At 45.7% G+C, this 27,869-nt stretch overlaps 1 protein-coding gene across 4 annotated transcripts in view; it reads left to right on the forward strand.

The window, feature by feature from the left end:
* Positions 1-27,869, forward strand: part of PAK3 (p21 (RAC1) activated kinase 3) — a 103,938-nt gene that overhangs the window by 68,258 nt on the left and 7,811 nt on the right. For 3 of the 4 annotated variants that reach the window (XR_012788435.1, XM_075573475.1, XM_075573473.1), the window contains exons 2-14: positions 115-311; positions 3,906-4,006; positions 8,907-8,951; positions 10,545-10,698; positions 11,502-11,539; positions 12,610-12,744; positions 14,343-14,517; positions 15,712-15,775; positions 21,144-21,192; positions 21,782-21,894; positions 23,466-23,583; positions 27,044-27,143; positions 27,733-27,869. The exon at positions 27,733-27,869 is cut by the window's right edge and continues 60 nt beyond it. Coding sequence is in view for 3 of the 4 variants with exons in the window: in XM_075573475.1 (XP_075429590.1) it covers positions 137-311; positions 3,906-4,006; positions 8,907-8,951; positions 10,545-10,698; positions 11,502-11,539; positions 12,610-12,744; positions 14,343-14,517; positions 15,712-15,775; positions 21,144-21,192; positions 21,782-21,894; positions 23,466-23,583; positions 27,044-27,143; positions 27,733-27,869 (1,404 nt within the window). In the remaining variant the exon portion in view is untranslated. The remainder of the gene's footprint in view (positions 1-114; positions 312-3,905; positions 4,007-8,906; positions 8,952-10,544; positions 10,699-11,501; positions 11,540-12,609; positions 12,745-14,342; positions 14,518-15,711; positions 15,776-21,143; positions 21,193-21,781; positions 21,895-23,465; positions 23,584-27,043; positions 27,144-27,732) is intronic. The other variant, XM_075573474.1, reaches the window with a different exon arrangement.

Here is a 27,869-nt window from a genome sequence, read left to right on the forward strand (position 1 = left end):
CTCCGTCCAAATGAGAGCGAATGGCAACACACTTGCTTTCTAGGTTTTGTATTTGTTCCATGTACTGCTTTTCATCCATGATTTAAAATCCCCTCTGGTGTCTTCCGTTGGCAGGAGGCTGTGAGGGCTGCTGAAGATGTCCGATAGTGTGGATATTGAAGAGAAACCTCCAGCACCCCCTCTGAGAATGAACAGTAACAACCGCGATTCTTCAGCATTGAATCACTGCTCTAAACCACTTCCCATGGCCCCCGAAGAGAAGAACAAGAAAGCCAGACTACGCTCCATCTTCCCTGGAGGAGGGGATAAAAGTAAAGTATCAGTGTATGACATGGCATTTGGAAAAAGGCTTTCTCTCTTTCTCCCTCTTGTCTTCTGTGTTCCTATGTTTTCTTCGCTCTTGGGTTGAGCTGTCTTCTAATAATGGTCCATGGTAAGGAGGCTCATGAGGTTGAAATCGGCAATGATAGCATAGTTGCCAACATATGTCCATGTCCTCATGAGGTCCCGATCCTTGGCTCACAATATTCCATCCTTTTATGTTCACTTAAAGAACCAATAGATCAGGGGCGGCCAACTCCAGTCCTCAAGGGCCACCAGCAGGTTAGGTTTTAAGGATATCCCTGCTTCAGCACAGGTGGCTCAATCAGTTGGTCAGACGTTGACTGGTCAACTCCAGTCCTCAAAGGCCACCAGCAGATCAGGGTTTACTGATATCCCTGCTTCAGCACAGGTTTTCCAGTCTTTGACTGAGCCACTGATTGAGCCACCTGTGCTGAAGCAGTGATATCCTTAAAAACGGATCTGTGGGTGGCCTTTTGAGGACTGGAGTTGGCCACCCCTTCTTTAGAGCCTCTGATTGAGTCCGCTGTGCTGAAGTGGCGATATCCTTAAAACCTGAATAACGGTGAATATCCCCCACTGAATGTTGAATGGTTCATATACTGAAAATAAGAAACCTTCAGCAATTTCAAAAGTTGCATTATTATACTGTATTTTATTTAAATCACATTTTCAGAGAATATGTCAAAATATACATTGAGTTGCCAACCTCCAAGGGAGAAAAACGGGAAAACGTGGAGGTTTTGGGGCCAAGAAATGGAATATTAAATGAATTATTTGTCATCTCCGAGACTGCAGGAAAACCAGAGACCCGCAGACAATTGGAGCTGACGTGTGTCTGTTTTTTTCCCTTTCGATATTTTTCTAAAATGTCAAACTCTTGCAGGATATCAGAATTAAGTATATTATGAAGGTGAACCAGAGAAAGCAAAGGCTGTTTGTACAGAAAATATTGTGTACAGGGCAGGTAGGACTGTACCTTTTAATTACCATGATGTGGAACAGACTCGCAGAAAGGAAATGCCTTCAACGTGGGTCGGTCCAGACTAAGCAACGAGACCTCCTTAGTGTAACTTGTTATCTTGTAAATCAGACGTGTATGTTTCAGCAATCTGGGGAATCTGCCACTAAGGCTAGCGTCACTGGGCTGGTTTTCATTAAACAGGCTTAGATTTCAGTCTGTGTGTGCACGTGCCAAGGATCGCACGGAATCCAAAGGAAACCGGCTCGGAATTCTTTGTCCAACCACCCCGGGGGCTATTTATAGATCATTGGGGAGCAGGGGGGTGCAGGCCGTGTTTCCTAGAGCTAAGTGTCCTGCCCTTGATATGGGTTTGAGTCTCCTTGTGGGTCTGAGGTGATACAATATTATTTCCCTGTGCCTCTGAACCATAAATCATACCCTTTTTTTTTAGGACTTCATTTGTATAGCCCAGGGGTAGCCAACTCCAGCCCTCAAGGGCCACTAACAGGTCAGGTGGCTCAATCAGGGGCTCAGTCCAAGCGTTTTGCTGAATTGGCGATCTGTATCTTATAAGGCTGCAAGTTAAAGACTTATGTTGGGGTGCGAGTAGGGAGCTATTTGGCATCGGGTCTTTCACTAAGAAACAGATCGGCCTAGTGGTTAAAGTCACTGCCTTTTGAAGGAGGTGTACGTGGTACAAATTCCTGTGCCGGCTCCATGTATGTATGTATGTATATCTTTATTTATATAGCGCCTTTAATGTACATAGCGCTTCACAGCAGTAATACTCGCGCTGTGTACCTGGGCGGCACTATATAAATAACGATTATTATTACGTGGGAGTAAAGCGTGATGACGCTTGGTACCGGTTTTCCGTAGTTTAGTATTTAATGCAGTTCTTGCTGTTTCAGTTTATTTCTCTCCGCTAATAATGAGTTTAAATGCTCAAATCTGAGATGTATCTCACTACGAGGCATCCTTATCTGAATAAGGGGTAAATATATATGGGGGGGGAAACATAGACTTCAATAGGGATTTGGCTCATATAGAATAAAGCCTTAAATGTTGCTGAAATAATGACTGTATATATGTCCGAATCAGACATACTGTACAGTGCCTCGGATTAAAGTTTTCTTTTCAGGACGTTTTTACCATTACTGTACAAAAAATGATTTATACAGATTGAGAAGTTTATTTCTTCTTTTGTTTTTTGTCGGAAGAATGTCTCAACCCACTCGTATTGCATAAATCCTGTAATACACCCAGAGCTTGTGCATGCACAGGAGTGTGGGGACATATGGAAATGTCTTTGCAAAGGAGAATAATTGGGAGAAAACACCCAAATCCAACATCAAACATCAAACGTACTTTAAAGAAGATCATTTGTCAGGGTGTAGGAAAGCAATGACAAGCAAGCGATGGACACAGAACAAAGACTTTTCTATGTACAGCTGAAGGGCAGCAGTCATTGGTTAATAAACATATTCAGAACCTGCTCACACTGTGCTTATCTGATAATGCCTTCTGGTTAGAGAGATCTGCATGGAGTATACAAATTCCCCGCAAATCATTTCACCGTGCGGGTCTCCGTTAAAAAACCCCCACGTGCTATCACATCTGCATGTCTGCAGCCCTATTATCTCTTTGCATACAGTGCTTCCATTGCAGCCAGGATTCTGGGTAATGGCATGCAAATGAGCACAGTGTCACCTTCTGCTTCTTGTCCAGTTTAACATGGACCCCTATAAGCGTATGCCTGCCGCATTACCCAGCGGTATCAGCACAGCTTGGGTTCTGGAGAAATTCAGCCTACATGCAGCGACAGGAGAGCGCCGATCTCTACTGACGGGCGGGTGAAATAACAGTTTTCCAAGAGAGCAGAAAAGTATAAAAATGTATTTTAGCCCGGTCCAGTCTGTAAATTGTGACATAAGGCAAAGGGAGAGCCTGCCTGCAGAGCTTACAATCTAAGTCGTATATTGACAGAATTACAGACACAGTAGGAGTAAGTGTGTGTTTGTTAGAAGTGAGTCAATGAATCACCAACATGGGCCACCAACAGGTCAAGTATTCAGGATATCCCTGCTTCAGCACAGGTGGCTCAATCAGGGGCTCAGTCATTGACTGTCAATGAAGTGGCCAACTCCAATACTCAAGGGCCACCAACAGGCCAGGTATTGGGGCAATCCCTGCTTCAGCATAGGGGGCTCAATCAGTAGTTCAGTCTACGACTGAGCCACTGATTGAGTCCCCTGTGCTGAAGCAGGGATATCCTGAAAAAACAATATTTTGGTGGCCCTTGAGGACTGAAGTTGACCACCCCCAGGATAGCTCTTTATAGGTGATACTTGATGTACAGAGCTTTGGAAACCTCACCGTTCTGTTCTTCATTTGTACCATCTCTTCTTCATTTAGAGTACGAATGAGACCTGTAAGATGTGAAGAGCTCTGTACAACACGCACAACTTCTTTTTGTTCCATTAAAGCGTCACAAAACTCACAAACAATGTACATCTCTCCTGGGCCAGTGTAGCTGATCAACTCTTGACTTCCATTTTAGCTAGTCAACTGGTAATTCATTGTAACATTTTGCCTTCAGCCAACAAGAAGAAGGAGAAGGAACGCCCGGAGATCTCTCTCCCTTCCGATTTTGAGCACACCATCCACGTTGGATTTGATGCCATCACTGGGGAATTCACAGTGAGTACCACTTACCTGCACTATGATAAAGGGTCCCAGTCAATCATTCCTGTTCATCAAGGGTTACCCCTTAAAGTGCTAGATGTAATTTGTCAAGCAGTGTTACTCGGGCAGAATTAGTGTTGTATAAATAGCTGCTGAACTTTGGCTTTGTAGGTTTACCGTGAGCATAAAAACAGTCACTGCTGGAGGTAATGGTTCTGTTGTTTCCATTTTGAAGTATTGGGTGTTTATAATTTGAATTTGGTTTCCTGTGTTTTTTTTTTTTTTTAATCAATTTTTGGGGGCCGGGAATCGATTACGAATATCTTGTCTTCCAGTGTATCTGGATTCCTAGTCAACTGAAGATTGTAAAGTTGCTGTCCCTACAGAACCAAAAGGAACTAATGAAAGTTGTTTATTAGGCTGAAACTGTGCTCTTTTGTTAATTTTTTTATTAAATATGGCCATTTTACTTGTTCTTCTTCTTCCTGTTCTTCTTCTTCCTGTTCTTCTTCCTGTTCTTCTTCTTCCTGTTCTTCTTCTTCCTGTTCTTCTTCTTCCTGTTCTTCTTCTTCCTGTTCTTCTTACCCAGTGGGTCCCCCAGAGCGGAACCTCGCTACTTTCAGCTCCGGGACACCCGCTGACCTCCCCAAGTTCCTGAGAAACTTACCTGTGAAGTTACCAGATTTACGTCCTGGTTTGTCTTAAGCAGGATTTAAATGGCCATCCAATAGGAAGCGGCTTCTTTTTGGCCAGCTGGGACCTGTGGGATTTGGTAGCCATTTAATTTCCCCTGGAGGACATTTCCCAACTGGTAACTTCACCGGTAAGTCGCTTGGGAGCCAGGGGGTTGAAATCCAGAGGAACGAGTGGCCGAGATCGCTGCTTTAGGTATAAAGGCGTTTAAACCGCTTTGAGAGTTTATCCAGACGTTTTTGTAGACATTCTAACCTGAAGTTTAGGGGAAGTTTTATGGCCCTTATTGTTTTGTCTGTCTCCTATGTTGCTCCCCAAGTGGTCCTCCTGCATGGAGTAGGTGTCCATCGGACGACCTGATCACTGAGAGGCAGAAAACAAGATTGTCAGTCAGATCCACATTCAAAGCTTCCACTGCAACTGTTACAAAATGTCCATTTGAAAAGCAATACAACAATATTTTACTCGTAATCTCCTGCAGAAGCATCTAACGCCTGCTTTTAACCTTTTAAACACACCACTGCCACTGGTTCACTTTGGTGCTAAGAGGGAACTGCACCTTGAGGTGGCTATCACGGGGGTTAATGAAAGCGAGGCAATGTTATTAGTCACACATTCCCAGCCTATAGAAGGTGCCTAGCACACACATACAGTACGTGTGCCTGGCACACATATACGTGTCACAGTGAGCATTCATTGCGTCTCTACTGCTTCCAGGTTGCATGGAGAAATTGTATTTATTGCACAGCACCTTCAGCTCTGCAGCACAAAGCAATGTGTCTGAGACCACAATCCCAGCACGGGTGGAAACCTTTGTTGACTGACGAATCCTTTTACCTCTGTCATTTAATTATAATCAGACTTTTTGCACTTGGGGAACGACCTGAGCAAACCATAAATCTGTGCGTGGATCGTTGTATGATCACCAGCCCTTTTCTACAAATATATTGACTTATCACAGTGTCGTTTTTTTGCAGTCCCTGCTTTTATCCATCCAACAAAGTATCACCTAGCAGCAAATTACTGCAAAGAAACTGCTGAATTTGGCAATTTTGATACAATTATGTACGTTCAAAAAGTTTTATTCAAGCGTGGGGTTGTTGGTTTTGTGCAGAGCGTTGATTCAGATTTGGACACAGCGGCTTTCATAAGTTGATACTTTTTATTTCTTTTTTTAAAAGAGGAAATTGTCTTGCTCCCTTCACTACCAGGAATTCTAGCATCACATTTTCCTGTAATTATTTAGCAGGACGCTCCAGAAATGAAGGAATATCATAGTGCATTTGCACTATTTTCCACTGCACCTGTTTTATGCTATTTGAATAAAGGTTATTTATTGCCACTGTAATGGCAGATATGTGTGTCTGGTACATGATTGTTTCATGATACACTGACACACGCAGGGGGGCTATAATGCACCGTCTCCTGTTTTTTTACTGTTTGGATTATCAACCATTTTCTTCCCTGAAAATGGAAAGTGAAGTCCAACGTAAATATTGTTCTTTAGTAATGATGCCCGTTGAATAAGTTCTTTATTGCTGTTGAGTTTTCTGACCGTTCTCACCATTCTCTTCTTCCAATGATCTGAAGGTCCATTTGAACTAGAGGCCTAGGAGGTCTTGAAATATCAAGTACTAAGTACACCTCTGAAAAACGGTCATGTTGGCTGGTAGGACATGTGAAAGCCAAGCTCTTACCAGGAAGGTTTGGGAGGAAAATAAAGACCATCTCCCCATCTCGGTCATTCAGTGGATCGAGGAAATGGTTTGCCATGAAGAAAGTCGAGAAATTATACATGTTATGTAATTATCATAAGTAGGTAAAGTATGCATGTTGGTGCATTAGAACAGGGGGGCTCAACGCTAGTCCTCAAGATCCCCCCCAACAGGTCAGGGTTTAAAGGATTTCCCTTCTTCCACACAGGTGGCTTAATCAATCATTGATTGGCCACCTCCAGTCCTCAAGGGCAACCATCAGATCAGGGTTTATGGATATCCCTGTTTCAGCACAGGCTGCTCAAAACAGTGGCTCAGTCTTCTGATCCACTGATTGAACCCCCTGTGCTGAAGCTGGGATATCCTTAAAAACCTGACCTTCTGGGGGGATCTTAAGGACTGGAGTTGTGCCTCCCTGTTCTAATGCACCAACATGTGTACTGGCCAACGTAAGGCCTGGATTTGAGCACACAGTCCCCACTCGTTCTCAAGCCCTTGATACCTTGATGCTAATTTGTATTGGAGAACCTTTGTCCAGCTGCTGACCACTTTGCAGCGCCTCCTTTCTCTTCCCTTTCATTCTCCTTGTCTCTCACTTGTATCTCTTTCTGGGAAGTTTGGAAGTGCCCTGGGAATTTGTAACACTGTATGCTTATTTCTCCTATGTAAATGATTACACCAGTTCCCATAACAGCTGTCTGCACCTCTTTGGTTACATGTACTTCATATATAACCCTGTAACCCTTTGTCTCCCACCACCCTGGCTTTGTTCTGTGTTTGCTACAAGACATGTTTAGAACCACAATTGGGACAAGCTGCATGGGCTCCTGAGTTTGACTTATTATTTTTTGGGGCTTCACATGTCGCCATCCACCATTGCATGTGACCCGCACATCTTTGCTGGTACTAATCAAGAATATTCGTATTATTCTGATGACAAACGGAAAGCCCCACTTGCAACGTGTTTGGGATAGAAGCTTGTCCCCGGAGATTTCGTTTTTGGAAAATAAGCTGTTCTGTAGGAACATGCTTCTAGCATTGAAGCCCTTTCTAGTTGCTTAGCATTTATTCCTTATATATCTTATTCCACGGGAGGTGTATATAATTCCAGTAACATAAATTCCATGTCTCCTCTATCTAAATAACGTTGTAATTAAGTGACTGCATTAAATGTTCCTGTAGCCCTGATATTTGTTATGCATGTTTGGTAAGCAGACCATACACGCTATAACCATCACCAGGTAACGGCCAGCAAAATGCTCTAAACTAGAAGTGGCCAGGTCAGGTTGTAAGAACATCCCTGCTTCAGCACGGGTGGTTCAGTTAAAATGACTGCGCCACCTGTGCTGAAGCAGGGATATCCCTAATACCTGGACTGTTGGTGGCCCTTGAGGACTGGAGTTGGCCGCCCCTGCTCTAAATGCTCCATACTGAGTATACCCAAGTCATTACCTGACAATGGGGCAATATGAAATAAGTTGGGGGGTGCCATTTGAAACGGAGAAGCACATTCAAAACAACTCCTAACGCCCATTTAGTGCTAAAAAGACTGATATGGGAGATCATCAATACTCCCGTAACAAAGAATTCCATTTGCCAGTTCTGGGGACGGTAACACCTGGATTAACCCCTGCAGAGCCTGGGGGCAGGGGGCACCGACATGGCTAGACGTGTAGATGGGACACAAGTGTCCAATTGTAATTCTAATGGCAAAATGTGACCCAGTAACAGAAGAACCCATTTCAGCTGCATCTTGTTCCCACATGCACCTGGCAGCCTCTCAAACCATGAATACACCGTGGGTACACCTGTAACCGAGGTCGTAGTCACACCAAGAATACACTGTGGGTACACCTGTAACCGAGGTCGTAGTCACACCAAGAATACACTGTGGGTACACCTGTAACCGAGGTCGTAGTCACACCATGAATACACCGTGGGTACACCTGTAACCGAGGTCGTAGTCACACCAAGAATACACCGTGGGTACCCCTGTAACCGAGGTCGTAGTCACACCAAGAATACACCGTGGGTACACCTGTAACTGAGGTCGTAGTCACACCAAGAATACACCGTGGGTACACCTGTAACCGAGGTCGTAGTCACACCAAGAATACACCGTGGGTACACCTGTAACCGAGGTCGTAGTCACACCAAGAATACACCGTGGGTACACCTGTAACCGAGGTCGTAGTCACACCAAGAATACACCGTGGGTACACCTGTAACCGAGGTCGTAGTCACACCACGTTGTTTCTTCTGAACTAGAGCAAGTTTCCGATTCCATCTGTTTTCCAAAATCTGTCCTCCTGGGTCCTGCCGCCTGCACTGCACCTAACCTCCCGGGCCCTTCATTTCTCACCCCACCCGCATCACAGGGGCTTCTTCTTTTCCATGTGACATGGGCTTTTTCTTTTGCCATCGGTTCCATCTCCTCTCCCACCTTCTCAGTTATCCCACATTCTGTTTTAACTTTTCTTTTCTTTCTTTATTTACGTCCATTGCAGCCAGATCTCTGTGGTTTACAGATGGGCACAGGGAAACTCGCAGAGGTGCGTCACAGCCCCCAAAAGAAGCTTGCATCAAAGTGCTTCTTTGGAATGTCATAGCGTTGCAGGTTCACGTTCATGTGTGTGCTGTAGTTGTCATTCAATGTCATTCAACCCCAAACTCCGGAGGCCCATGTCACTCATTATTTTGGGGCTGTTCTCTAGGAAGACGCTATGTAGACTGTATGTCTAGATTGGGGTGGATCCAAAGAAAAGGCTAGATCTGTATGTAGTATGTAAAGGGATAACATTTTCTTTTCTACCTAATGGCAAATGATTGTGTAGGACAAGCAGAAAGCACAAGTGCTAAAGGTGCATTCATGGTAACAAAAGAATCATTTGTATTGCATTATTCATGGATGCTCCAAACTTTTAAACAGAAGCACTAAAGATGTTGTAAGTCACAGGGGGGGGGGCTCAACTCCAGTCCTCAAGCACCCCAACAGGTCAGGTTTTCAGGATATCCCAGCTGCAGCACAGGTACCTCAATCAAAGACTGAGCCACTGATTGAGCCACCTGTGCTGAAGCAGGAACTGATTGAGCTACCTGGGATGAAGCAGGGATATCCTGCAAACCTGACCTGTTGGGGGGGGGGGGGGGATGGGGGGGCTTGTGGACTGGAGTTGAGCCCCCCCCCATGTTGTAAGGTATAACACACAGTACACATTTTTTGTGGACTGCATTTAAGATGGCTACTTCTTTAATATTTTTTTTCTTCATATATTGTAGCAGCATAAAAATGTTTACTCTGTGGTTTTGTATAAGAAATGCACGAGGAAGAAAGAGACGCCATTTATGTCAAGAGGGCATCATCTGATATAGCCACATTAAAGCCTTGGGGCCTATTTGTATCAAATGCACTTTTAGCATAAGAGTGAATGCCGCTTCATAACGCTGAAAACTACTGAGTCCTAACATTCAGTGGGTACAGCAAACGTGCATCTTTCTGATTCGTACCAAATGCGGCCCAAGTGTTGAGATGATGTGAAACACGCCCCAGAGAAAGCCGGAAAAGATGAAAAAGGCACCTTTTTTTAACTTCTTATTTTCCACTTTCCTACTTCTTTGCAGACTCTGCATAGGCACAAAAGTGCAAAACAAAACACCTGATCCAAATGTCATTCTGCTCCTCATCGCACCTCCCTCATCTGCATACAGACATTTTTTGGCAGAGGGTTGGGGGGGGGTTGAGTATACTGTGAATCCTGTGTGTACCTGAATCGCACAGATCTTTATGTACAATGTGTAAAGTATAGAAATAGTCTTATTTTGTCTGCGCTTTATCACCATGGAAACCAAAACTAACCCTTCTATCATAACTCATGGAAGATCAGCGTTGGTTTTAATACCTGCTTTTATGCCTGTTTTCTCTCACAATCATAACTTTTTTTTTCTTTTTCGTTTTTTTTCCCCCATTTGGTATCCCGGTTTGTGTTTTTGATAGAATAATTGCATCTGTAAGTTTCTCATCCCAAAGCAAGGTCTCCAGCAAACCTTTTCCCTAAACTTATTTTCAACGTAGAAGCGGCACATTGATATGGAATGTCACAAAGATGGTGTTTCCCCCCCCCCCCCCCCCTTTCTCCATCCAACAGGGAATCCCAGAGCAATGGGCCCGGTTACTTCAAACGTCCAACATCACCAAACTGGAGCAGAAGAAGAACCCACAGGCGGTGCTAGATGTCCTCAAATTCTATGATTCCAAAGAGACCGTAAACAACCAGAAGTATATGAGCTTTACATCTGGAGGTACGTTGTGTGCACAATGGCGTTATGTGGAGTCACCGTTTATTCATCCAGGTTTTTCATTGGCCAAGGGGGAAGGACAGGGGCGGCCATAACCCCTTTTTAGTTATTGTTTTAGCGGTTCGGCTGCAAAATGAGCAGCCAGCCAAGGCTGACGAGCCAGATATGATGAGGGAGCAACGTGTCGATCAGGGGTGGCCAACTCCAGTCCTCAAAGGCCACCAACTGGTCAGGTTTGCAGGATATCCCGCTTCAGGCGAAGACTGAGCCACCTGTGCTGAAGCAGGAATGTCCTTAAAACCTGACCTGTTTGGTGGCCTTTGAGGACTGAAGTTGGCGACTCCCGGTCTAGAAGGATCCCTCCGTTTTTCTTCTTGGTACATGCTGTGACATCGGCCAATTTATCAGATATGAGTATTGACCTCCACAGAAATAAGTTCTGCAAAGCTATGTGTTCACAAACTCTATTGGGTCCCACTTTACGTAACCCTGCGATACATTGTGACCATATAACACAATATCCTGCAATATTATACGTGGTCCTTACTTTGGGCTCCGGTGTTTATATTCCCATCATGGGTTTTAGTGAATGCTCCGTGTGCACTTTAAGTACATTGTTTATTTTCACTTACGGAAGGATGGAAGTGGAAAGGGTTTAACACTCTTGACCATACACCTACCTCTTATTCCGCTCTCGTAAAAGCAGAAGCCTTTTGTACACTTGACCTTATAATAGTAAGGATGTCTGGGTGTCTGTGCTCATGGCCAGGCTGACCATCCCAGTAATGCCTCGTTTCGCCTTGCAGATAAAAGCGTCCATGGATACATGGCTGCTCATCCTTTGGTAAGTTATCTGTAGTTCGGCGCATTGCGCTGGCGTTCCTGTTGCTATGTTATCTGACTCAGACTTGGGTCCCGCGATTAAAACCCCAAACACTACAGGGTCCCCTGTGATGGAATTCATGGCAGTATCTCTGAAAACAACATGGCTCTCATACTTCTCACTTTGGGCTCCGATAAGGATCTCTTCTGTGCCACAATGGCCTGGGGTAACAGAAGGTTAAATATTCATTGTGTCATCACAATAGGGTCCGAGTGCAAACAATTAAGGGTTTTTCTCTCCACTTCTTGTATGACTCATTAGTTTCCCTTGGTGTACTTCACCCTATTCTCCATCAGGATGAGCGAGTATCTTTCTGTTTGTCGTTGTAGATTTAGTAAGCATAACACCTAATCCTTATATGCAGGTAAAGCCTAATGTGGCAAAACCCTTGTTTTAAACAAGTTTTATGGGATGTTAGATCAGGGGGGCTCAACTCCAGTCCTTAAGCCCCCCACCCACCCCCCAGCAGGACAGTTTTTCCAGGATATCCCTGCTTCAGCACAGGTGGCCTAATCAGAGACTTAGACTTTGATTGAGCCTCTGTTTGAGCCCCCTGTGCTGAAGCAGGGATATCCTGAAAACCTGACCTGTTTGGGAGGAGGGGGGGGGCTTGAGGGCTGGAGTTGTGCACCTCTGGGTTAGATGGAGAAAGCCCTGTTTTGGCAATTAATGGGGTTAACTCTCCAGCCAAAAAGTGATCCTCCATAACGGTTTTGGGTTAGCGTGTCTTGGCTCCTTACCAGCGGGCGTCACAATAAGGAAAAGCAAATAGAATGCTAAGCAGTGCAAGGAAAAAATACTAAAAAGGGGGAAACGGCGGCACTCGTGCTGGAAACGTAACGCGGCAGCATAGGCAAAAGCATCATGTGACCAAAGTAAAGCTGCGAAGTGTGGCGTTAAAATCCCCAGATAATGAATATGTGGTGTGCACTAGCAGCTGTCGTATTCGTTCAGTTTGTGCTCCGTCAACAGCCAATAGCAGAGCAAGGCCAAGTCGCCTGACCTCCGCGCTGTTCTCTCTTCTGCTCCAGAGTGCAAAGACCGCCTCCGAGCCCCCCCTGGCCCCTCCCGTCTCCGAGGAGGAGGATGAAGAAGAGGAAGAGGAGGAGGAGGATGACAATGAGCCCCCGCCTGTCATCGCCCCTCGCCCTGAGCATACAAAATCGGTGAGCACCGACCAGGACAGGCCTTCATCTGTCCATTAACCACTGGGGTTTAAGGATGGGACAGATCGAGGAGTAGTGACTGTAACAAGAAGCCACACCCCAATAATGACTCTTACTCGTTGCTTGTGGAGGGTTCTCACTTCGGGCTGCACGCCCTGAGCTGTTCAGGTTACTTTTACATCCTCGTCTCCAGCAATGGAAACTATAGTATATTGAACATGTCTTAGTTCTGTCATTCTGCTAAAGGTTTGTATGTCCCAGTGCAGCTGTACAGGACCCACAAATACATGACAAATATGATGGGGGGGGGCGGGGGGTGGAGACGACGGAGGTATGAAAGCGTCAAGCATGGAAGTAACATGTCTCTGACACCCAAGAGCCTCCAATCGGAAGGAGATCTGTATCCAACATCCCAAAAGTGTGTGATTTGAGGAATGGTTGTAGGAGGTGTTGGGGGAGGAGCAATGTAATGGGGCACATCAAAATTTGGGCTTTTTATCAACGCTGTTTTCTATGTTAATCTGTCAGGTTAAACATGTTTGTATGCTTATCTTTATATAGCGCCCACAGCTGTACTCGGCGCTTTACAGGAGAGAGCATACAGTACAGGGAATTATAATACAATAACTGCAACAACTAAGATCAGGCAACAAAATCCCTGACCCGGAGAGCTTACAATCTTAAGCGGTATGTTGGAAAAGTTACAGAGCCAGCAGGTGAGGGAATAAGCGCAGTAGATGGCAGTGCTTAGCCACCATGGTTGGTAGGAGCGACTGGGGGTGTGGGACAGTAACCACGAGTCTAGGTTATTTAAATTCTTTGTTCAAGAGGTGAGTTTTAAGGTTTGTCTTAAAGGTGAGGAGAGAGGGTGCTTGGCGTATACTGAGTGTGAGGGAGTCCCACAGGTAAGGGGCAGTGAGGGAGAAAGGTTTAAGATGAGTGAGAGCAGTAGAGGTGAAAGGGGTGGAGAGGAGACAGTTATGGGCAGAGTGCAGGAGACGAGCAGTGGCACAGCGAGAGATAAGAGCTGATATGTAGAGAGGAACAGATGAGCGGAGAGCATTGAAGGTAAGGAGGGGAACTTTGTGGGTGATCCAAGATTTGATGGGAAGCCAGGAGAGGGATTTAAGGAGGAGATGAGCAGAGACTGTTTTGGGAGAAAGTGAAGTTGGATAGATTGGAAAGGAGAAACGTTGTGAGGCAGGGAGGCCTGACAGCAGTATGTTACAATAATCCAGGTGGGAGAGAAAGGCATGCGTTAGAGTTTGAGCAGCAGCTTGGCAGAGAAAAGGGAGGATCTTGTCATAATTACGGAGGAAGAAGCGGCAAGCCTTAGCCATGGTGCGAATGGAGAAGGAAAGGGTGTTAACTTCTGAACATAGGAAATGCATTCAACATTAACAAATGTCGGTAGCTGGATACATAGATTGTAAGCTCTTTGGAACTGTGACATCCTGTCTTTGTATGGTGTCATATGTACAGAGATAATAGGAAGAAATAGAGGGGCATTCGTGCTGTGAACCCAACTGGTAAATAAGTTGGCCTTCCTCCAGCGGCCATGCTCAGCCCTAACCACTAGGTGGCGCTGTTTTTCACAGATCTACACCCGGTCTGTCATTGAACCCATCGCTGCCCCAGCACCAGCTAAGGAAGCTTCCACCTCCCCAGTGACCATCCAGCCCGAAAACTCCAGCACGAGCACTTTGTACAGGAACACTGACCGGCAACGCAAAAAGTCCAAGATGACGGACGAAGAGATCCTGGAAAAACTACGTGAGCCTTGCTTTCCCGCGCACACCTTGTATGGAAACCCTGCACTGCCCCGGGGAGCCTGCGTATATACGTTGCAGGCTCCTCTTGCAAGGAAAGGGTTGAAGAAGCATTGAGTACTCTAAGGCCTGGGACCCGCTGCGCCCGGCGGCGCGGGCGGCCACACGAGAGTTCCCCACCAGCAGGGGAATCCTCCCGAGCCGGTCCCCCCTGGCTGCACAGTTCACTACACGCTGTGACGCGTCAGCCGCTAGGGGATACAAGAGAATTGTAATCCCAAGCGTCGACGCGTCACGTGGTGTGGCTGTGAGCCAATGAGGAGGGGAGGCTTCGGGAGGAGGGGAAGAGAGTGTGGAGGGAAAGCAGTGTGTGTGTGTGTGTGTGTGTGTGTGTGTGTGTGTGTGTGTGTGTGTGTGTCTGAGTGTCAGCGTGTGGAGGAGTAGCGGATCCCTTGGGTCCCTCTGCTTAAACCGCATTGCTTTGAGTGCCGGGTATTTTAACCAACATATATGGGTGATTATGCATCTTCTTCTCTCTGTTCTCAGCTGTCGGGTGATTGAGGAAGTGTTCAGGTCGGCACCTCATGGGCTTAAACACGCCCCCCTCCCACTCCCGCCCCCCTCCCTCCCACTCCAGCCCCGGCTCCCGCTCCCTACAGACCGCATATCGCGGTCTGTCAGCGCCCCGCCTGTCTACAATGCGGGCGCGCTGACTGAGGGAGCGGGTCCTTAGCCTAACATAGGGGCGCTCCACTCCAGTCCTCAAGCCCCCCCAACAGGTCAGGTTTTCAGGATATCCCTGCTTCAGGACAGGTGACTCAATCAGTCCCTGCTTCAGCATAGGTGGCTCAATCAGCGGCTCAGTCGAAGACTTAGCCTCCAATTGAGCCACCTATGCTGATGCTGGGATATTATGAAAACCTGACCTGTTGGGGCTTGAGGACTGGAGTTGAGCCCCCCTGCTCTAACATCTAGGAATCGTGTCCCTTTTGGTCCTAAGAAAGTTCGGTATTGCTCCATGTTACAGGTGCCTTAATTCTGCGTTTTCCATCAGGAGTAACCCTCTCTCCCTCTCTTTCTCTCATCCTCTCTTCTCTCTTATCCTCTCTTCTCTCTTCTTCTCTCTCCTTCTCTCTCCTCTCTTCTTCTCTTCTTCTCTCTCTCTTCTTCTCTTCTTCTCTCCTTCTCTCTCCTTCAGGGAGCATTGTCAGTGTTGGGGATCCAAAAAAGAAATATACGAGGTTTGAAAAGATCGGACAAGGGTGAGCACAACAGACTTCGAAAGGCCGTGACACGGCTCCCATGTTTACACTTCTAATCCTGGTGTTTCCGGTCCAGCCGGGAGGCTCTGAAGGACACAATCACAGGTCCATTCTTAGAAAGCGTTTGGTCCGTTCTGTAACCTTGCTTATAACGCAGCAGGAACTGAAGCGTTGACTACATATAAAACTTTCGCATTTATTCCTAAGGCTGCGCTTATAGTGACGGTGACGCAACGTCAGGCCGCGGTCGCAGGAAAAATCAAATAGAGATGACTTTCAGCGATCGCGACCAAGCCGTTGCTCTGTCGAGTCGCGCTTACTGTAAGTGCACGCGCGTCGCTCTCGCCGGCACTATAAGGGCAGCCTAAGTGTCCACTCAAGTCTGCAAAAAGTTTCACCTCCACTTAGGGTTTCCAGGCGTCTTCTCCAAAAATACTGGACACAATCGTGAAAGGTGCGATGCACTCGAGAGACACACACCTCTCTCTCCGCTCCATGCTGTTTCCTCCTCTCCTTGGCCCAACCCTCAAGCTCCTGACACCTCCTGATTGGCTGCTGCTGAGTAAGGCAGCCAATCAGAATAGAGGAAGCTGCCCCGCCCCCTAGCAACAGCCCTGCTCTTACACATACCTGCCCAGAAAGGTAATACCGGTATACACATACCTGCCCAGAGATGTAATACCGGACACATACACACCCAGAGAGGTAATACCGGACACATACACGTCCAGAGAGGTAATACCGGACACATACATGTCCAGAGAGGTAATACCGGACACATACATGTCCAGAGAGGTAATACCGGACACATACATGTCCAGAGAGGTAATACCGGACACATACATGGCCAGTATAACCTGTAATTTTTACCGGACATAGAGTCCAAGTACAGGACAGTCCGATTACATTTTTCAGGGATATGCGCACTATTCGATATCCGCCGATTGGGTTGTTTTTATTCAGCAGAAATTTCCCATTGATTTCAATGGGGAATTTCGTCCAAAGATGGCCCGGTCAGGTGTTATAGAACAAGCCCCTATGTAGCCATCCATTGTAAGGTTCCCTGTCCGGGTGACTCGCCCTATAATAGTCTGGCTGCTGATGCGGCACCACCTGACTGAAGAGACTGCCCTGTGTTTCCTGGCAGGACACGGCAGGTAATGAGGCTCCGTGAGCCGGACAAGGCGTATACTGTATTTAGAGCTGGTTTACAAACATATTTACAGAGTGGATTCCAGGAGACTCGCAGTACAGATACACGCTGGTGTAAACATAGCATTATATAACATCCTCAAACACCGCCACGCTCAAGCCACGAACAATACGTGGTACTTCGAAAACTCACAGCTTCATAAATGTAGCAGTTTCGAAAACTATTTGGCCTTTTAAATCTCACTTGCTAAAACAATTGAATGAAAGTGAGATGAGAGATGAATATATTTTACTCGGCTCTGACTTCTGAATGATTCCCGAATTAAATATCTAGTACTGCTGTTTAAAATGTATAGGGTCTTAATCTATAGCCCGTTGTGGCTGTGTTGGGATTTCCTTTCAGTTTCATTAGGATCTGGGAAGAGAAGATGCTTGTCAATTTATTTATTTTATTTAAAAAAATGTGTTACCAGGAAGTAATATACTGAGAGTTACCTCTCGTTTTCAAGTATGTCCTGGGCACAGAGTTAAGATGACATAATACATGGTTACAAATACATAGTTACATAAGTGAGCAGGGTTATACATTAAATACAAGACATAGCATGCACAGTAAGAGATAATATATATTATAGGCGTATGTAACAGTTACAGACCAGATTAAAGTGTGAGACAGCCTTAGTTATGAAAGAACTTAGACTGGTGGAGTTTGAGAGTCTCCGGTACAGTAGGTTGTTCCAGTTTTGGGGTGCACGGTAAGAGGAGGAACGGCCGGATACTTTGCTGAACCTTGGGACCATGAACAGTCTTTCTGAGTCAGATCTCAGATGATAAGTGCTGCGTGTGGTAGGGGTGAGGAGCTTGTGCAGGTAGCTGGGTAGCTTGCACAGAAAGTATTTGAAGGCGAGACAGGTGAGATGAACTTTGCGCCTGGACTCAAGTGATGACCAATCTAGTTCTTTGAGCATTTCGCAGTTGTGTGTGTTGTAGTTGCATTGGAGAACAAAACGGCATATTGAATTGTAGAGGATATGAAGTTTGCTAAGGTGGGTTTGGGGTGCCGAGCCGTACACTATGTCCCCATAGTCGATAATTGGCATTAGCATGTGCTGTGCGATACGCTTTCTGATCAGCAGACTTAGGAGGATTTGTTCCTATTACGTACACCTAGTTTGGCATAGGTTTTGGATGTCAGGGTATCAATGTGCATCCCAAATGTTAAATGGCAGTCAAACCATATGCCCAAGTATTTAAAACTAGTAACAGGACTAGGGTGGTTTTAGCGTTGGTTCTGATTTGGAGCTAAGTCATTGGAAGCTTTAAAAATGTATTGGTCCCAAATACCATTGTGACAGTATTGTCAGTGTTTAAAAACAGTTTGTTTTGGGAAATCCAATTTTTAAGTCTGAAAAAGACAGATTGACGTATGTGTTCAAGGTTGGAGAGGCTATGGCTGGGTGCATATAGCCATTTGCTGGGGCACCAAGTCTTAGAAACTTAGATTGCAGTAAGTCAGGTCCACATTGGCTGCTTAGTTTTAGTTTGAGGAGCGCTTGTTTAATCTCCTCTTCGGATACTGGGCCAAATTGGAAATTGTGGGCAGTGTTGGGAGTGGGTGGGGCTATAGGGGTACTCATGTCAATGATGTGTTTCCTCTACCCTCAGCCCCGTCCTGTTTGTGAAGGCCGATAGGGGCAGACACGTTTGGTCCTAAGAGGAGCCCTTCGTTGATAGAGGCCTTGAACCCTCCAGCAGTGAAGTGTGTGTGTGTCCTCAGAGAGCAAGATCGTAATATCCTATTAATGATGTTCGGGTGCCACCATGTGGTTATTTGGAAAGTTGCAATCTATGATGGATTGTGATATACTGTGTGTGTGTGTGTGTGTGTGTGTGTGTGTATATATATATATATATATATATATCACATACACACACACTGAGGGTATTGTGGTCACTTATTAAATGGCTGTTGCCTTTTCTAAGGATAAATGTACAGAAATTCTCTAAAAATTAGCAGTGCTCTCCAACCTTCTTTTTTTAAAAATAACATTTTTGTTAAGGAACCCTATGAGATCAGATGCATTGTAAGAAACCCCAACCCTCTCTAATAGCGCATCTGAGATCAGACGCATTGTAAGGAACCCCAAACCTCTCTAATAGCGCGTCTGAGATCAGATGCATTGTAAGGAACCCCAACCCTCTCTAATAGCGCATCTGAGATCAGACGCATTGTAAGGAACCCCAGCCCTCTCTAATAGCGCGTCTGAGATCAGATGCATTGTAAGGAACCCTGACCCTCTCTAATAGCGGGTCTGAGATCAAATGCATTGTAAGGAACCCCAACCCTCTCTAATAGCGCATCTGAGATCAGACGCATTGTAAGGAACCCCAACCCTCTGTAATAGCGCGTCTGAGATACGATGCATTGTAAATTCTTCTGTACTTGGTACACATTTTAAATAACCTTAAAATTACAGGTAACCCTTTAGCGATGCCCGGGGAACCCAAGGTTGAAAAACACTGCACCAGAGAGGCTGGCACATGCAGTCCCGTCCGTAACAATAACAGTGTGTGCAGATGTAGAATAAGTTCTTTGTAATTGCATCTGTCACATTGTTTGTAGGACAGTCCCCCCGGTGTCTGATTAAATGAGAACAGGATCCCTCACTGCTTACTTGGTTTTCTTTTTTGTTTCTACACTATATTTGTTCTTTTTGGGGGTCTCGGGCCGCACTGTCCCCCAAGTGTCGCCTCCTGGAGACCACCTGCTCTCAAATTCTGCCCTAAATATCATTTTTTTGTTGTAACTCAAATTTTATTAACGTTTTTCAGGGGAGTGGGAAAAAATAAAAAAGGGAAGGGGGGGGGGGGGTACAAAAAATGAAGACAGAGGGGAGGGGAGAGGGGAGGGGAGGGTACACACCCAGTTACAATTTTACAGAACAAAGCATCTTATAACATTCATTCACACAGCCTGTATATATAACAGTTTTTACAACAGAATTGAGTGGGTATCTATTCCTGGCTGTCCAGCACACAGAATCCATGGCACCCACACCTTCTGAAAATCTGAGCAGGGGTCATTGTTAAGGCTGACCAGCTTTTCCATGCAGCAACTCTGCCAGACTTTATTTTTAACTTTGGAGATATGGGGGGATAATCGACTGCTTCCATACTGCCGCTAATTCAAATCTTGCGGCTGAAGACGTGGCACAGTAATTTATTCTCGTGTCTCACGAGGAGGTGGCATGGTCTGTTTAAGAGGAACATCCAGGGATCCAGAGGGAGATCCAGACCGAAAAATCCCTGAGACCATAATCTGATTCCTAACCAATAGGCTGATACAGATGGGCACCCCCACCACATATGCAGGAATGTGGCCTGTTCTCCACATCCCATTGGACATATCGATGGGTGCCCCGTGATGAACCTAGGTAGCCTCATGGGGGTCAAGTACCACCTCACCAGAACCTTAGAGGCGTTTTCTCTAATCGTGATACACATAGAGAATCTGGCAACCGCCTGAAACATGTCCCAATCATCCAGGCATAGCGCTAGATATAATTGAATGATGTTGTCATTCTCTATTGATTTGGTGTCATGTAACATACTGATTGTGCATGGACATATAGAAGTACGATATACAGGTAGTCCTCCTGTGCATGGACATATAGAAGTATGATATACAGGTAGTCCTCCTGTGCATGGACATATAGAAGTACGATATACAGGTAGTCCTCCTGTGCATGGACATATAGAAGTACGATATACAGGTAGTCCTCCTGTGCATGGACATATAGAAGTACGATATACAGGTAGTCCTCCTGTGCATGGACATATAGAAGTACGATATACAGGTAGTCCTCCTGTGCATGGACATATAGAAGTACGATTTACAGGTAGTCCTTGTTATCCAACGTTTCACTTTACAACGAATGGCACATCCAACGCTTTACAATGCCACCCTACGGGCCGTTTTTCGACGCCGGAATGCGTTATCCGGCGCTCACCGCCACTGATTAACATGGGACTCACTTTACAACGGTGTCACTATCCAACGCTACTTCCAGAACGGGTTCCGTTGGATAACCGAGGACCGCCTGTATAACCGAGGAACGAGTGGTCCGAGGTCAGACTGCAATCCCAGCACTGGCTTTAATTCTTCACGTGTATGAGGTGGTGGAGGGATTTCATGTCTCCTTCTGTTTGTTTCTAGGGCATCCGGCACGGTGTACACGGCTATAGACATCGCCACGGGGCAGGAGGTAGGCGGGAGTATATTAACCCTACATTCTCCAGTACGCAAGGGCAAAGATGCAGCATTAATGTGATACAATGTAATCTTTGGGAAACTCATAAACCACAAGGAAAATGTTACTGCTGCAGTCAGCGGTCATGTGAATGTTATAATACAAACTTAGAGTGCAAACAGAGATATACACCAGGGGTGCTCAACTCCAGCCCTCAAGGGCCACCAACAGATCAGGGTTTACGGATATCCCTGCTTCAGCACAGGAGGCTCAATCAGTTGGTCCATTGTTGACTGGCCAACTCCAGTTCTCACGGGCCAACAGGCCAGGTATTAGGGATAACCCTGCTTCAGCCACAGGTGGCTCAGTCTTCGACTGAATCACTGATTGAGCCGCCTAGTCTGAATCGGGGATATCCTGAAAACCTGACCTGTTGGGGGCCCTTGAGGACTGGTGTTGGCCATCCCTGATCTACACCTTCTAGAGAGTGTAATTTAAGACTATACAAGGCAATAGTTTCTTTGGCACTTTTTGTACTAAATTCTATCGCTTCCAACTTTCATCTTTTAAACCTGCTCTTCTCTCTCTCTTTGTTTTTTTTTAGGTGGCGATTAAGCAAATGAACTTGCAACAGCAACCCAAAAAAGAATTAATTATTAATGAAATCTTGGTCATGAGGGAAAATAAAAATCCAAACATTGTTAATTATTTAGACAGGTAAGTTGAACTTCACGATTAGTTTATTTGCATATGTGTTGCAAGGAAAAGCAAATATTGGGTCTAGTAGTGAAGTGTTAAAGAGAAAGAAAGTTGCAAAATAGAGTTCACAAGTCACACAGTCTCCGCTGAATATATAAACTCCGTGTGCTGTGTCCGTCAACTTCTATTGCAATGGTTCATTTTCAACCTTTTTTCTTTCAGTTAAGGAACCCCTTAATTATATTGTCATTCTGAGGAACCCTCACCCTCTCTAATAGCGTGTCTGAGATTAGATGCATTGTAAGGAACCCCAACCCTCTCTAATAGCGCGTCTGAGATCAGATGCATTGTAAGGAACCCCAACCCTCTCTAATAGCGTGTCTGAGATCAGATGCATTGTAAGGAACCCCAACCCTCTCTAATAGCACGTCTGAGATCAGATACATTGTAAATTCTTCTGTAGTTGGTACAATTTTCAAATGACCTGAAAATTGCCGGGAACCCCTTAGGGATACCCGGGGAACCCAAGGGTTCCTAAAAACCACTCTTGAAAAAAATTGGGTTAGTGCCTGCGTCCAATGGAAGAAACGTATTTTCCACGTAGGGTACATTTCATACAGAGACCGGGTTAAAATCCGCTCAAAACTGCCCATCATGGCCGTGCCCCCCCACCCCCTTCCCACGTCATGGCAGCGCCCCCCGCACGTCCCATCGCTACCCCTAGAACGCAGATCGCGGCTTTTACTGGTGCACATACGCCGTCGCCCGCGCAGCCGCGGCGACTGGGGACTTAGCCGTAGGAATAAAAGTGCATAGAAAAAACTTAAAGATTCATTACAATTGATGCATCAAATAATAATAATATAATTGCCAATTTCTCACCTAATCCCTTTTATTACATCTTATACTGTAGGTAACACCTTTTGCAATGCAACTGTTGCAAGATCAGCTCTTGTTCCTGATTTACTGTTGACATCATTGTAATACTAAAACACCAGGTTTGAGAGCCTAGCGCTTGCTGTACATTTACCTACCGAAGCATTATGTACAAACAAACTATTCCACTTATATCATATATTGTCTAAGTCATCGGAAGTGAGAAAACAGACCTGATCGTAAACAATATGATGAGACTTAAGTAATAGGAACCTTTAATACCACGTAGTTGCACAATGTGAATGAAGGCCTCTATTCAGATGGCTGTAAATTAGGGATGGACAACTCCAGTCCTCAAGGGCCACCAACAGGCCAGGTATTGGGGATATCCCTGCTTCAGCACAGGTGATGCAGTCGAAGACTAAGCCACAGATTTGAGCCACCTGTTGTGAAGCAGGGATATCCTTAACTTGACTTGTTGATGGCCAGTGAGGTCTGGAGTTCACCACGTTTGCTGTACATGGTCCTACGTTCTTCTGCAGTCAGGGGAAGTGGCTTCACTCTATAAGGAGTAGGAGACAAAGTTGTAGAAGATGTTTTCCTAGCCATGTGTTATAGAACATTTTAAGCATCGTCTCCCAGGGCTGGAATAAGTTGCACAAATGGAACACTCTGGGTTCCTTTTTGATGATGGTTTGATGGTTTGCTTTTAGTTACCTGGTCGGGGATGAGCTCTGGGTAGTGATGGAATACCTGGCTGGAGGTTCCCTGACAGACGTTGTTACAGAGACTTGTATGGATGAAGGACAGATTGCTGCAGTCTGTCGAGAGGTTAGTGACACATGAATGTATGAAGTATTATAACTTTGAATGGAGTTCCATAGCTGGCTGCAAGTCTCATAGAGTAACAGGGAAATGAAAAGCTATCCAAGAGCTGTGTCGGAACTGCCGCTGGATCGGCTCCACCGGGGCCCATCGTCCCACACACCGGAACACAATTCTGGCATTTATTTTAGAAACCAGAATGGTGTTCTAGCAGTTCTACAGGTCCCATTCTCTCCCCCCAGGGTCCTGCTTATGGTTCCGGGCCTTACGCAGCGGAGCCCACCCAAGCATTCCTAATACGGATAGACCCCAGAAGAAGTTGGGCCCAACTTCTAGAATTGCACCGGAGTCCAACCGGTCACTAGTTCTGGCCCCTGTCCAAGTGTCTTTGAGTGGATGAAATCTATATACTAATACTGTAGTACCACCAAGTCAGCTATTCTTTCACAAGATACAATAGTTAAGCAGTAGGTAGTTTGGGGCACAAGTCCCAACAACAGTGCTCAATCTGATTCGGACTCAATGGAAATCCAAACTTGAATATAAAAGTCCACATATCATGGTGAGAGCAGCAGCACATAAAGCCAAAAGAGAGAGTATTGGACCCAGTGTTTTGAGTGCAGTGATTGTACTATAATGTATGACTGCCCATATGCTGGAGTTGGTAAAGGGTTAACATACCATCATTCTTGTGTGACTCCGCGGGGCATGAAATACTCACTGCAACACTGTTCCTGGTCAGCAAATCCCCATATTGAAGGGGGAAAAACAATACTCACGAGTGGCAGCTTCTCATGGTGCGTGCATCACGCTCAGAAGTAGTGTAGAGTAGAAATCCTTGGATTGCAGCGGTGCACAGCAAAGTGAGTGAGAGGGGACCAGCAAGGTGTGGGTTAAAAAATATTGTTTATTGAAATGACATGGTAACGGGGACAGACACTCTGACGCGTTTCGGACAGAAATTGTCCTTTATCAAAGAGTGTCTGTCCCCGTTACCATGTGATTTCAATAAACAATATTTTTTAACCCACACCTTGCTGGTCCCGTCTCACTCATTTTGCTGTGCACCGCTGCAATCCAAGGATTTCTACTCTATATAGTTAAGCAGATGGCACTCTTAGACCCATTTCAATGTGACTTCCGAACCGCTCATTCTACTGAAACCTTCCTCACCAAAGTAACTAATGATCCAAGGGCTCTACATCCTCCTGATTTTGCTTCAACCCTCTGCTTACTTCGACACCCTCTACTAATGCAAACTCTTCTCTCCCTTGGCATCTGTAACAAGGCCCTCTCCTGGTTCTCCTCTTATCTTTTTAGCTGCTCGTTTTGGGGTCTCCACTGATGGCTCTTCCTCTTCTCCTGTCGAGCTTTTTGTTAGTGTGTCTGAGGGCTCTGTCCTGGGACAACTCCCTTTGTCTCGATATACACTTCATTTCAGTCAGGTGACTTCTTCTGCGGCCTTTATAACTGCAGACATACCAGCCCTTGCTGTGTTGCAGCCATGTTTTGAAGTTGCCCGTTTTAAAGTAGCATGCAGGGCTGGTGCTTAAATGGGAGTTCAAAAGGAGTGGACAAGTGGACAACACCTACTGGCCCTGATTCCTGCATTTGAGCTATGCTAGAAAGGAGGACATTATCTAACCCATAGTGCACACCTCAGCACTTAACTATTGCTTTAATGCCACCTTTACTCTTTATATTTGCTGTGACCTCACTTCTTCTCAAATTACGCACGTCTTTCTACCTGCCCCATGTCTCTATCTCTATTCATATATCTTCATCTCTCCTTCCTTCTGCACTTCTCAGTTCACATGAACTCCTTTCTTACCTGCGCCCTCTGACACCACACAGCTATACCCCCTGCACTAAAACACACCCCTACAAATCATCCTCACACATCCTCTTTCTATCCATGCTTCTCCTCGCTTCTGGGGATATCTCTCCCAATCCTGGTCCCTGCCTTATTTCTACATGCTCTCGTCCCTGCCTCCCACATGCAACTTCCACTCCCTCTGGTGTCAACCCCTCTAACCTCATTACCCATCCCCTGCCACCCTCCCTCCTCTCTCCCTTTCTCCTGTGCCCTTTGGAATGCTCGCTCCCTCTCTAACAAGTTCCTCTCTGTGCATGACTTCTTTCTCTCTCACTCCCTGCTTCTCTTTGCTATAACTGAGACCTGGCTCACTCAGTCTGACTCTGCTCTGGAAGCTGCCCTCTCCTATGGTGGCCTTTCCTTCTCCCACACTCCGCGCCCTGATGGCAGGGGTGGAGGCGTGGGGCTCCTGCTCTCCTTTATCTGCTGCTACCGAACCCTTCCTATTCCTCCCTCTCTTGCTTTTCCCTCCTTTTTGAGGCCCACACTGTCCAGAGTTTCTCCCCTCTCCCTTTCCACGTGGCGGTCATCTATCGCCCGCCTACCTCTTCTCACCCCCCTTCTGTCTTTCTCTCTCACTTTGAATCCTGGCGCTCCTTCTTTCTCTCCTCTGACCCCTGTTCTTCTCCTGCCCTTCGCTCTCTCACTCCCCAACCAAGTCATGATGTCCTGACTTGACTATAGCGTCCTTCTCCTCTATGGCCTTCCTCCCGACTTCACATTTACAATCTATCCAAAATGCTGCCGCGAGAATTATCTCTCTCCTGTCCTCAATGGCTCCCCAACAAACTGCTCTCCTTCAAGGCTTTACATTCTTCTAACCCCCTCTTACGTCTCCTCGGTAATCTCTCGCTGTGCCCCTTCTTGTTCCTTACACTCTGCTGGAGGCTGTCTCCTCTCTGCTCCATTTGTCTCTACAGCCTTCTCATGTCTGAAACCCCTCTCGTTTAGCTCCCTACCTGTGGAAATCGCTCGCCCTTCTCCCCTAGCATTCACAATCCGCATCCCTCCTCATCTTCAAGTTAAACCTGAAATCTCCTTCACAGCAGAGCATTAGGGTTCTGTGGCTAGTCCTCACACTCCTAATGCACTTACCCCCTGAAATATGTTCTGTACTGCACTTGCTCCTGTTGTATTCTGTAAGTCTCCCATTATTCTATTTAGATTGCAAGTTCTATAGGGCACGGACACCATCATTTATTTTGTTTAATGCATTTATGTATCTTGCTGAACTGTCCGTATTATAATTCTGTAGTACAGTGCTGCACATATTGGTGGCACTGTATAATTACTTCCAGTACATACGTACAGTAAAACACCAGGCCCGTGGCAGCCTAATTAAATGTACTTCCCAGGAGGATACCTGTTGGGATATTTCTGTTTTTTTATGGTACACCAATAGAGCCACATTGATCATAGAAATCCCTTCACTATTTATATTTAAAAGCGTGAATTATTCCCTTGCATTATTTGCAAAGTTGTTCCGCTTTGTAATTTGCCACAATTTATGGCGCTAAAACAAAATGGCACAAACACCGTGTTTCCATGTGAGCCCGCATCGTTTCATTGTGTGCCCTTTATTTTGCTCAGTGCCTACAAGCCTTGGACTTCTTGCATTCGAACCAGGTGATCCACAGAGACATTAAAAGTGACAACATCCTGCTTGGGATGGATGGATCTGTGAAACTTAGTAAGTATCCCAAATCGTGTTTGGTTGGTTGCTGTGTAACAAAACAGTTCTTTTGAATGGTTGGATTATGTACAGTGCGTTTGGGAAGGATTGGATTATTTACAGTGCGTTTGGGAAGGATTAGATTATGTACAGTGCGTTTGGGAAGGATTAGATTATGTACAGTGTGTTTGGGACGGATTGGATTATGTACAGTGTGTTTGGGAAGGATTGGATTATTTACAGTGCGTTTGGGAAGGATTAGATTATGTACAGTGCGTTTGGGAAGGATTAGATTATGTACAGTGCGTTTGGGAAGGATTAGATTATGTACAGTGCATTTGGGAAGGATTGCATAAGATTTCCATGGTATTTCCACTTTTCTTAGTTCAGTCAACTAAAAGACATTTCGAAAAATTGATATCCAAGTACATTATCCCAACAATTAATATCTCTCTTGTTGGTTATTGCTTGGGGCAATAGGTGAGAGGTTAATGGAAATGTATACAAAGTAGCACTGTGTAATACTGCAACATTGTGCTTGGTGAATACATATGATCCATCCACGCAAGAGACGGAGACCGTTTTAACCTCCTGTGTTTTTTTGCAGCTGACTTTGGGTTCTGCGCTCAGATTACGCCCGAGCAGAGTAAACGAAGCACAATGGTGGGGACGCCTTACTGGATGGCACCTGAAGTGGTGACAAGGAAAGCGTACGGACCCAAAGTGGACATTTGGTCCTTGGGT

Source organism: Ascaphus truei, chromosome 16 (genome assembly GCF_040206685.1).
Source record: "Ascaphus truei isolate aAscTru1 chromosome 16, aAscTru1.hap1, whole genome shotgun sequence".
NCBI classification, from domain to species: domain Eukaryota; kingdom Metazoa; phylum Chordata; class Amphibia; order Anura; family Ascaphidae; genus Ascaphus; species Ascaphus truei.